At 38.3% G+C, this 12,535-nt stretch overlaps 1 protein-coding gene across 1 annotated transcript in view; it reads left to right on the top strand.

Moving 5' to 3' along the window:
- Positions 1 to 12,535, top strand: part of EIF4ENIF1 (eukaryotic translation initiation factor 4E nuclear import factor 1) — a 37,423-nt gene that overhangs the window by 657 nt on the left and 24,231 nt on the right. The window contains exons 2-5 of the mRNA XM_065417568.1: positions 461 to 581; positions 8,542 to 8,615; positions 10,132 to 10,259; positions 11,312 to 11,607. Coding sequence (XP_065273640.1) covers positions 489 to 581; positions 8,542 to 8,615; positions 10,132 to 10,259; positions 11,312 to 11,607 — 591 coding nt within the window. The 5' untranslated portion in view covers positions 461 to 488. The remainder of the gene's footprint in view (positions 1 to 460; positions 582 to 8,541; positions 8,616 to 10,131; positions 10,260 to 11,311; positions 11,608 to 12,535) is intronic.

Below are 12,535 nucleotides of genomic sequence, written 5' to 3'. Positions count from 1 at the left end.
CATGCCCCAAAATGGGGTGCAAGTGGCTGTCATGGCAACTAGGTTGCATAGGCATCTAGGACTTCCCAGCCTGAGGGAGGGGGCTTTCTATCCAGTCTTTCTCTTTCATTTCATGAACTTCCCTTCTGTATTCTGTTTCTGTCCCTGTGATCATCTCTGTTGTGCTAAAGTTGCTTAAGAGCTGGGTCTCTGAACTACAAAGGTGTCTAGGCTCCTATGATTAATTAAAATATTTGTTCTAGAGCTGTTAATTAAGATATTTTACTGCCAGTTGTAGTTTGTGTGCACAAAACAGCCAACACATCAAACAGTAAAAATATATTTTGTGAAATGTACTTTCTTATGTTAAATGTAAGTTGATGACAGTTCCATGGGCAGTAAGGAAGGTGTACACCATAAAGCCTTCCGCTGTGTTGTGTATTTTATTAACATAATTCTTTTTTTTTTTTTTTTAAATCAGGTCCATAGTCAAAGGCTTTCAAATAGCCATGGATAAGAGAGGGGCTATAGCAGAAATTGAAAATGGTGACACTTTCCTTGACTTGAACAGAATAACAGTAAAATCTCATCGTTACACAAAAGTAAGCTAACTTTTTTTCTTTAAAAATAGTATGAATTCAGTGTTTATGAAACACTTAGATTGAAACTGAACAATTTTGGGGGGGGGGGGGGAAGTCCTACGTTCCTCCTAGGCCTTGTCTAGAGTAGGATTTGAAGGTGTGATATAGCTATATATTAGCTAGCATCTTTTAAAGGTCTAGTGTAAACAAGGAATGCTGTCTTAAATAGATACTACAGTGAGGTGATGGTGTCCATGTGCCTCACAACATGTGCTAAACTGATCAAGTTGAAGCCTATGCTTGCCCTCCACTATGCTTTAAAATGTGTTGGCAAACATGTGATGGCTAACACATGTGATAGATAAGGTCTTAAATTCTAGTCTGGTCAAGGTCCAAATGGACATCATACCAAACATGGAGGAGAGAGTCCTTCTAGGAGGAAGGCTAGTGTCTCCTTGGAATGTTTAGTTCTCATGTGTATAGCTGTATCAAATATGGCTTGTAAATACAAACTATACTCAGATGCCTTGTGCAGTGAATACAGTTTCAGAACTTATGAAGTAAGTTCAGCTGAGAAGCAGGGGAAAGCTGAGGCCATACATAAGACACTAACAGATATTTAAAGTTGGAAGAAACTTGTAAGTATTGACATCGTCTTAGTTATGATGGCTTAAGCTTTATAGTTCTCACCATACTCTTATTGGTTCATGCACTTGCAAACTATCCAATTCTTGTATATTAGAGAGAAACTGGTAGCCCACTTCTGTTAATGTTGGTATTCTGCATTGGCAGCACTGCTGAAACTGTTTGTTTTGCTGTGGGAAGACATGAGAAAACTATTTTGTTTGCTATGGTGATTAGGATTTAACTATGTTGGGTGTTGTGCAAACAAATTAAGAAGATGTTTCCTGCCCTGGAGAGCTTACAATCTGAATATAAAACAAATCCCAACAAGTGGGTTTAATAAATAAAAGGATGCAGTTACAGGAGAAAGGTCAAGGGTAACAGATAAGAATGCAGTTATATAGGCTAGGTAGTATATGATGTGAGTTGATTCCATTACTCTCTCTTGAAAGTATTTCTCAGTTTTAAGACAGACTTTTATTAATCTCTTCAAGGTTTTTGCTAAGTTTACTTATCTCCGTTAAGTGAAAGACTAGCTTCTTTCAGCATGCCTTCTAACACTGACTCAAAACATATTTTTATAGATACATATATTTAAAAAAAAAAAAAAGAGCAAGATGTGTACAAAGATCCTTGCTTTTTGTTAGACCTGGGCTCCTTTTACCCTCTAGCTCCATTGGTTTTACTTGTCTGCAGATCACTATGCTCAGTTATGTATAAAATGCTGTCATTTTTTGTAATGGGAAAGAACTTCAAGTGAGGGACTGAAATGTTGGGATTAGGCAGGGTTATTGGTTGTTTTACATCAGTAATGACTCATCAACTGCCAAAACAATTTTTTTTGAGCAGGGAGGTGCAATTAAGCTGCTTAAATCTTGTGCATGTCTTCCCCCTCAATCTTTAGTTCTGCCAGTGTGCCCAGTCCCCTTTGCTGTTCCCTTTCTCAGTAGTTTGAGATGGCCTGTATGGGGAGGAGGAGTGCAAAGTATAGCAGTTTTCTCTAAAACTGAGTACTGTATGTAGCTTCCTTCAGATTCTGGTAGATGCATATCATTTGTTGGGCCTGAGGTGGCTGATAGTTAACAAGGTACATCTTGTCCAGCAGCTAAACGGGTGCCTCTGCCTTGCTCCCAGTTCCTACTGGCATAGGAAACAAAGATCCAAGCTTGGTCTTGAATCCTGATGTGTGGGACCTAGACTGCTAATGCCCTGGAGTTTCACTCCTCTGCCCCAGGAGTGTGCTGCCATTGCTTCTGTGTTCCCAGCACCGAAAATAGTAACAATGCAATATTAATTTCTCTGGCATTTCTGTGTCCCTCATTTTGATCAGGATGCAGTTGTTAAACTAATGGCAGGATACTTCTAGTCTCATTCAATTGATATTGCCGTTTTAGTGGCAATTGACTTCTGTCCTCGCAAAGTGAGGAAACGGTAAATTACAAGAGATATTAACCCCTTTAAAAATCTTAAGTTATCTGTTCTCCTAAGTAAAAGGATTTATTCTGTGGTTTAGCTAATTACCAGAGCACCTTAAATCCATGTGAAAAGCATAATGATTAAAGTCACCAGATTCCAAACTAGTCTGAACCACTGATGGTCCAGAACACTTAGTGGTGGTTTGTGGAGAATGGCTATTTATTCTCCTTGTTTCTAGCTGCTAGGAGCATAGTTTAATGTGATTTAATATCTGCCATGTAAACAGTCACTGCAGGCCCATTACATAATTACAAATGGAAGGGCCACATGGTGACGAGTGGGAGGGCAGTTGGTCCACACATCATGAAAGCTTGCAAACCCTTTGATCTAATTTTTTTCAAAAGGTGACCAGTGTAAGTTTTTTATAACTAAAATGTAGCTTTTTAGCAATACTTACAATTTGTGTTCCAAGTGCTGTGCAGATACTAATCCACACCACCACTAACAGAAGTATAAGTATTATTCCCACTTTATAAATAAGGGAACTGAGGCAGAGATGAAATTGCATCTCAAAGGCTGCATAGTCAGTCACTGAAAGAGCCTGGTCTAGAACACATAGGCTCCTGACTATCAACCCAAAGCTCATTATTATAGCTTGTGGTATCTCATGTTTTGTCTAAACCAGTAAACTAAGTAGCTGCTTTTGACCTTTGCATTCATAGAGAACTTGGCAAACTTGTACTGTTCAGGCCTGGTTTACACTTAAAATTGAATTGTGGATTTTTTTGCACCCCTGAGCAACATAACTATGTTGACCTAGAGGTTAGGCAGCAAAGTTGACTGAAGAATGCTTCCATTGACCTAGCTACTGTCGCTCGGGGAAGTGGTGTTCCTGCACTCATGGAAAAACCCCTTCTGTTGGTGTAGGCTGCATCTACACTACAGGATTACGCTAGCATCGCTGTGGTTCTATATAGTTGTACATTGCTATGGATGTTACCCGGTAGGCTAGACAGTCTTTGGTTGATACCTGCTTTAGATATCAAGTTGTATATTTTGGATGATCTTGCTGCGCTCAAATCTTCCTTTGTAGGTGAAATAAGGTGCTGGCTTTTCAGCCCCAGGTGTTTTTTGGTATTTCTAATTTGCTTAAACTTAATATTTGCTGTCAGATGGCTCAATGCTTCATTGTCCACGCAGACTGCAAATCTTTTTTTTTTTTTTTTTTTTTTTAATCCACTCATCACAAGCCTCAAGCATATAAAAACATAAGAATGGCCATATTGGGTCAGACCAGTGGTCTGTCTAGTATCCAGTCTTCCGTCAGTGGCCAGTGGCACGTGCTTCATAGGGAATGAACCGAATAGGTCAATTATCAAGTGATCCATCCCCTGTTGTCCAAGCCCAGCTTCTGGCAGTCAGAGGTTTAGGGACACCAGGGTGTGCAGTTGCATCCCTAACCCTCTTGGCTAATAGCTATTTATGGAGCTATGCTACATGATCTTATCAAATTATTTTTTTGAACCTAGTTACACGGTGGCCTTAACAACATCTCCTGCAATAAGTTCCCTAGGTTGACTGACTGGATTGTGTGAAGAAGCACTGAATCATTAGATTCTAGGGAGAAGTTGCCTTTTCAGGCTAGCTTGGTGCTGCATGTCCTGGCTACTGCTAGGATCCCTTTATTCTTCTGGCTCCTTCCTGCTCGGCACTATCAGTTTGTCTCCCTGATTCCTGAACTAAAATAACCCTACTCCTTTCCAAGTTGATCAGAAACCAACACCCTCAGTGCCACAGTGATGTAAATTGCTGTCCAACGAACTGATGCTGCTCCTTTGTGCTTTAAATGGAGCAAATCAGAAAGAGATGATGGCTGGTCTTCTAGTTTATCTTAAAGGTAACTTCAGAAAGTATGCTGTAGTAGACTGTGGTGTGTGGTGGTGGTTTTTTTTTTTAATTATTATTTATTTTTTATTTGAAGCCTAATAGTAAAGGGGGAAGACTTAAATGTGTGGCATATATTCATTCTACCCAATGCTGACTTATGAATTACTGTATAATATTCACTTATAATATAAACAATATATCTAGAGAGGATTCGGTGCTGTTTAGAGGAATGACCAGGTTTAGAGTTAAGATCTTCCAATTTTAATCCCAGCTCTGCTTCCATTTAATCATTAAAATTGGGATAAAGCTTGTCTGCTTCACAAGAGTAATTGTTTAGTAAATCTTATCACAGCACTTTGAACATAAAATTATAACTGTAAACTTAGCATGAAAATTACTTTCTTGCCTTTTTACAATCACTGATGATACAAAAAAAAAAATATATTGATATACCTATCTCATAGAACTGGAAGGGACCTCAAAAGGTCATCGAGTCCAGCCCCCTGCCTTCACTAGCAGGACCAAGTACTGATTTTTGCCCCAGATCCCTAAGTGGGCCCCCTCAAGGATTGAACTCACAACCCTGGGTTTAGAAGCACTCTTCTGTCAATTAGCTTCATCTATGCTGGGGGTTTTGCCAGCGTAGGTATGCTGCTCATGGGTATGGGTGTTTTCCCACACATTTGACATAACTTACACCAGCACAACAGAAAGTGTAGACCTAGCCTCAGCGCCTATGTCAAGAAAAAGGCCAGTCTTGTGCATTACTTTATTTTTAATGTAGACTTACGATATTAAAGTCCTTGATCAAACAGTCTGTTCATACTTATTTGAAAAGTCTATTTGATTTTCTGTGGAGTACCAGAAACATACTTTAAATAGATGAAATCCTGTGACCATTCTGGCCATTCAGTTGACCTAGGATCCTTGTTCTGGCCCAAATATTGGGTTGATCAAGACAATGGGAGGTGTGATCATATGCATTCATGAATGGGTTAGTTTTATGCAAATTCTGTGCAACTTCAGTGGCCTGTTTTTGCTAGTACCTATTTTTCAATTAACTTGGTCCACAGAGTAAATTCAGATTTCTGTCCTCTTCTCCCTCTGCTTATCTTTTGATTATAATTAGTTGATCTATCTCCACTAAAGGGAATTTTTGGAATACTCCTAGTAGATAATGGACTTAAACCTTTAGTACAAACTTTAAAATTTGCTCTGTCTCTTGCTTCTAGCATTCTTGTGTAATCTGGGCTGTAAAAATTAATTTTGGAGGATTTACTTGCAAAATGCAGACTAAAATCAATTAAAGTAGATTCAGTACAATTTGGGGGGGGCACGAACTGACACGCATAAGTATTTGTGTAAGCTAAAACCCGAATATCGAAGTAAACCTAAAAAAACCCCCAATCCCATCAAACACAGATGAGCTGCCCAAGAGTAACTAATGCAGTTAGGAGCTATCAAGCCGCCTTAGCTAATATGTTAAAGGTATCCTTGCTAACAACAAGAACAGGGTGGATTTGATTTAAATCACTAATCAGGAAGACTCCATTTAATCATGAATTTCTATATAAAAGCGCATTCTTGTTGGTTGTTACCAACCTGAAGCTCCTGCATGTTCAGACATGTTCCTTTCATCTTCAACGCAGCTTCTTCCTGAGAAGGAACATTTCTCATGATGTTTCATTTGGGCAACCAGGCCTTGCATTTCTTTGTTGCACTGTTTGCATTTTGCACACATGCCTGTCTTACCCACAGGTAGAGGAACTTCATTAAAATATTCCCAAACTGGGTCTCTTTTACGGCCTGCTGTCATTATAGGTTTTCCCCTCTAGTGAGAGAATGGTATGGTAGATCTCCAATCAATGAAGGCTACACTCAGAAAGACCTCAAGACTTCTGGAATATGCTGCTCAAACAGTTTTGCTCTTGTTTCTACTGCCTGTCCCTCCCTTCTCACATTATCTCCAGACTTCTTTTCCTTGTCCAGATCTATTCCGCCCCCAACAATCTTCTATTCGTTGAACTTCTTGAAACGTTTAGAGAGAAGTAAGGGATTGACTCTGTGTACACAATTTTGCAGAGGGACAATAGGGTTGAGGTCTGTTGTTTCTTACCTCTATATATTTATTTATTTAAAAATTTTCACTGTTAACAAGTATGTTATCTCTGGAGACACAAATCCACAGTTTGAGAACTGCAAAACTAAGCATCTCTGATGGTATCTTCTAGACTGAGCACGGAGTCCCATTGGGGAGATAGAAAGATTAACCTAAATAATCTATACAGGAGCCCCTGGAACTCCATAAGATTGGGTCCCTAATCCATGAACTATTGGAACTCATTTACAAAACTTTTCTTAAACATTGCATGAATATATTGTCTCATACTACAGAATTAGAATTTATAATCTGTATTCCATGATGAGATATCTTTGAGCTATAGTGATAGGCTTTTTCCTCAAGCATTTTATCAAAAAATGTTTGGTTTAAATAAAAAAAATCCATTTTTTTTTATTTTTATTGAAAAAAATCATTGATTTTTATCCACCCTGAACAAGAATGTTTTGTCCCTCTTTCTCCCCTCCCCACAAAAATACAGAACACTGAAACTCTTCCAGTATTTTTGATCTCGACTAAGAATTTAGAAAAAACAAATTTGAGACAGTTCTATCAGTCCAGGATATTTGTACCATTAAAAAAAATCCTTTTAATGTGCTTCAGCAGAGGGATATAACTAGCCTCAAGTTATTCAAGGATTTGTATCTCCCAAATATGTTTCTAGTCCACTTAAAATTAAATGTTTTAGCATTTCCTGCAATTAATGAAGTTTCAACACCACTGCTTCTGTCTTCGTTAACTTTGAATCCATATGTCCCAAACTCTAATTGTTTTGCTTTATCACGGGATGTGAATTATTTGCTCCTAGCATCAATAGCACATAATCTGTTTTAAATAGCTCTGAATCCTCTGCTTCAACTCATGTTAAAATCAGTTCTCTGAACAAATTGTTCAGTCAGAATCCTAATGGTCAGAAAGGCATGGTCCCGCAAAGGATAAACAAGTTGAAAGAGTTCCCATTGGATTGGCTTGTGGCAACATTGTACCACCTAATGCTTTTCTGACCATCACTTTCAACAATCTCATTTCACTCAAGCCCTCCCCAGCATCTAGACAAAGCAGCTTGTTGTTGCTCTTGACCAAACTGAATCTGTCACCAAACCTGATGTTATCCTTTGTTTGGGAATGCCATCTGTTAGATATCGGTCTCATGTTGCTTTTCCGGAATACTAAGCTGTCACTTGTGTCAATAGGCAGAGAACCCTTAAATTCCACTGAAACTCCTAATACAGATATGCATTGATTCTTTATGTATAAAGTGTAACTTAAATAAAGGTTTATGTGAAGAACACAGCAATTGCTATGTTTCTACTTTCAATTCTCTCAAATTGACATTAATAGTGAATCCTACAAATACCCAAAATAGCTAGTATTTTAACCTTTTATCAAAATTCTAATCTATTGGCAATCCAGCAAAAGAATGAAGGAATACATGGTTTCTACGTGCACTGTATTGCTTCAGCTGGGGGGCTTTCATTGAACTGAAGTCTAATTTTTCTTGTTTCAAAACTCAAAATTGCAATTTTGGTTTGAACTGTGACATCAGTCAAACTTTTTTTAAATGTTACTAAAAATTTTATTTCTATATAAGGAGTTAAGATCTAATCTTAAATTAATCCCTCTATAGTTGAAAGGATCTTATGGCTGTGCAAAAGCCCATATAGATATAGTTTGTGTTGGAAGGATGACAGCACTGTTGCAGCTGAAATAAAAAATGGACCTCTTGGTAGAATCTTTCAAGTATTGCAGTAATGGTAGTTGAATTGTACTTTGAACAAAAAATCAGATCAATATTTTGGGAAAACATTCAGATTAGTTAATGTCATCTATGATATTTAAACAAACCTGTATGCTCTGGAACAAGTTTTGCTTTCTGTTTATATCCTACCCAGGTGGGAGTCGGAACTAACTTAAATCTTTTCTTTTCCTTTCCAGGAAGAACTCTTGGATATTAAAGAGCGTCCCCACTCTAAACAGAGGCCTTCATGTCTTTCTGAAAAATATGACAGGTATTTTCTGGTCTTAAAATAAACTTGACTGTTTGTGTTTAACTGGATAATAGATCTTTTTTTAAAATTCCACAAGAAAAACCCTTAGCTTCAAAAGTACTTTGTTTATCTTAATGCATTTACGTCCCCCACCAAGGCTTGTTTTAAGCTAATGCCTTTCAGAAAATAGACATAGGGTGGGGTAGTCTGAGCAAAGTATCTTTAGCTCTATAGCTGGTATCTATAATACTCCTGTGTATAAATTGTAGCATGAGAGAAATGCACCAGAGGATAACTGTACATAGTATAGCTATTACAAGCTTACAAAAACTAGACTTTAGGCAGGGAAACCCTTTTCTTTCACTTAATATTGCCTGTCTCCCTGGTCCCTCAGTAGCTGCAAAAGGACTTCTCTAAGAATTGAGAATTGTCTAGAGGCAAAGTTGCGTGTACCCAAGTTTAATATAGCTGTCCTAATACATCTGGGTTGAAACCTGAAACATAGCACTACTTGCCACAAGGTTTTTGTCAAACTACTTCTGTGCCATATTGTGGTACTTCTGTGAGCCAGATAAGCATCTAGGTAGAATGAGATATATATTTAAATCCAGCTGTTGATGGTTGGTTTGATGCACTTGTCACTACAATCATTGGTGGACATTATTCAATATTGCCTTTCCTCAGCTGCAAAGACTCCTTTGTATAAATTCCTTATACTGACCTTCTATTGTTCGATACTCCTCAAAAAGGCTTAGTTAGTACTTTCACTTATTGCAACATCTAAGGTGTAAAATAGAATTAGATTAAACTTAGAAAGAACAAGGCAAACTGAAGCTGTGAACTCCTAATTTAAGAGTAGATAAATTTGAAGATAAGATAGTGGTGCATCAAAAAGGAGAATTATTGGGCTTTGAAATTGTTTGCAGTTTGAACCAACAACACTTTTTACTGACTTTTCTTGGCAACATATAGCAATGATAAGTTGTTATGGCAACTTTGATTTCTCATTTCATTCACTTTAAGGTTGAAGGCACATGCATTTCTGGCTTGTACTATGAATGATTTGCTCAAGAGGGGATCTGTATAGTGGTAAGATTAGTGTCTTAACCTGTCTCCTAGGCAAATGACAGAGTTGTAATTGGTGTGAAAGGAAGCCCTGTTAACACATAACATTAGAAGAGAACAAATCTTATTCTTGGAAGATAAATTGGGGATGGAACCTTCAAGTATGAACTTGGTTTCATACTACTTTGCATATTTAGCATGCATCCCTGTGCTATCTTTATACTGATATTTGACACAATTCTTCCACATTTTCCTACCTTCATAAAGATATCTGGAATACCATGTAAATGGGCCAGTTTGAGGTAGGAAACTGGATGCAGCCTTGAGTTGAAAAGTCAGAAGCACTGATCACTAGTCAGAGTGCAGCGCTTCTAGCTTAAGTATTACTATAATGGATTAGTGGCTTAAAGTACATCTTGTCTTTAATAAAGTGAACACTTTTTTAAAGGGTTTTGTAATTTTATTTGCATAGTGATGGAGTTTGGGACCCTGAGAAATGGCATGCATCTCTGTACCCAAGTTCAGGGCGAACCTCACCAGTGGAAGGGTTCAAAAAAGACTTGGATTCAGACCGGACTTCTCTCATGCGCAGGATAGTTGGTGAGTGCACCATTTTTACAATATGAGGTGCTCAATAAGAACCTAGGGTAGTGGCAAAATTATTCCCTCATGGTTTACAGTGGTGGTATAAAACTGAGTGAGGGAAGTGTTAGATATAATCTGAAGGAAAGAGGTCTACAACTACAACTTTAGCAAAATCTCAGTTGCTTTAGCAACAGTGGGAGTGCTAGTGCAGACTGGCCTCTAGTCATCTTACCACTGTGTAATCACCTTCAAAGGAGGTTCAGACTACCTTGTTCTGTTCTCCCCTCCCTCCCCCCACCCCCAAAAAAGCACCAGCTGCTAGTCTATCCTAGTGCTCTTACTAGTGGAAATACACTATTGGATTTTCCCTGTAACTGTTTGAAGTTAAGGCCACAATAAACTTGTTTGTTCTCCATGAGACACTTGGCTAGGGCATTAAAGGCAATAATTCCTCAATGTCTATCTGTAAATAAATAAAACCCCTCCATGTTCTAGTTTTGTGTTGATCTTTTTGGATATCATTCCATCAATATGATAAATTATAATGCTTCACTTCTCATCACACTTTTTGTGGCAGTACTTTGAGGTTAGAAGATTCAAGCAAGGAATTACTTGGAAATGATGATGGCTTTATAGACAAACTATTTTAACTTAAATGCTTGTATTTGTGTGGGGAAATATCTGTTTTCAAGTATCAGAGGGGTAGCTGTGTTAGTCTGAATCTGTAAAAAGCAACAGAGGGTCCTGTGGCACCTTTGAGACTAACAGAAGTATTGGGAGCATAAGCTTTCGTGGGTAAGAACCTCACTTCTTCAGATGCAAGTTGCATCTGAAGAAGTGAGGTTCTCACCCACGAAAGCTTATGCTCCCAATACTTCTGTTAGTCTCAAAGGTGCCACAGGACCCTCTGTATCTGTTTTCAAGTACTTGTAGCTAAAATTTTGAGTATATTCCAGTGTTTTACAAATGGGCTCTGTAATTCCACTGGCTACTTGTCAAACTTTTCAAGTTAATCTGTTCTCAAAGTACAGATAGCTTCTCTAGAACACTGCTTTTCCAATCTGCAGATCCTAGGGAGCGGGTGAAAGAAGATGATTTGGATGTAGTCCTAAGTCCCCAAAGGCGGAGCTTTGGAGGAGGCTGCCATGTGACTGCAGCTGTCAGTTCACGTCGAGCAGGGAGCCCTTTGGAAAAGGAAAATGATGGTGTTCGTGTTATTGGTGGACGTAGGATTGGAAGTGGGAGAATCATCTCTGCCCGCAACTTTGATAAAGACCACCGGGGTGGTGAAAAGGACATGCGTGATTCTAGAGATGCAAGGGACAGAGATCGTGAGAGGGACTACAAAGACAAGCGTTTCAGGGTTTGTTCTCATGACAGTGTTTTCATAGTAAATTTGATGGGGTGGTGGGGTCTCTGCCTATTCAATTCCTGGTCTTTCAAATGATATCAACTGTGGTGGCTTCTGGTGTTGGATTATCTATCTACTAGATGAGTTTGAGATTTTAAACTTCCTTGTTACAGATGTCAGATGGTGGTAACGTTATGGCAATAACCAGTGAGTGAAACAGATGACTAAGGAATTTTTGGTGGTTTTGGTACCCCAAAAGTTTGATAGTTCTTGCTCCATCAGAGTAGAACCCTGCCTAGTATATAGTGTTATGTGGCTTGAACATAATCTTTAGTCTTCTGTAGAAGGTGACATGCTCTCGTGCCACAGTTCTTTAAGAAATCCATTTCATAACTTAACTGGAAACTGTTTCTTACCCACCATTAGGAAGTGACTTGTGCCCTGAAATATGAGCATGTATATATCTTCCAAAACTTGGTTTTAATCCTTAGAGCAACTGTCCAGTCCTGTTAAGATACCATGGAGGTAAAGATCTTATGACCATGAGTTCCATAGGCTAACTGTTCATTGTGTGAAAAAGCATATTCTTTTAGCTGTTAAATTTGCTGCCTTTCAGCTTCACTAAGTGTCCTTGTGTGTCTGATAGACTGTATTCTCTTAAGTAGGATAAAAGATTACAATTCCATGTAGTTAAGTATCACAGGACTCTAGATTAGGTCTAGTGTTAACATTAAACATTCTCTCAAGTCATTAATGATTCTGCAATACTAAATTGGGTAGCATTGCAAATACAGCTGACAAAAGTATGAGTCATGGAAAAATGGGCAGAAAAAATTCTCCTTGAAGGTGGGGAATACAAACTAACCTATCTGGGGAACAAGTTTGCATTGTAATATGGCAACAAACAGGGGGGATTAAAAAACCAAACTAAATCATTAGG

The sequence above is a fragment of the Emys orbicularis genome, chromosome 16, assembly GCF_028017835.1.
Source record: "Emys orbicularis isolate rEmyOrb1 chromosome 16, rEmyOrb1.hap1, whole genome shotgun sequence".
Classification (NCBI taxonomy): domain Eukaryota; kingdom Metazoa; phylum Chordata; order Testudines; family Emydidae; genus Emys; species Emys orbicularis.
This window is presented reverse-complemented; position numbering and strand designations above follow the sequence as displayed.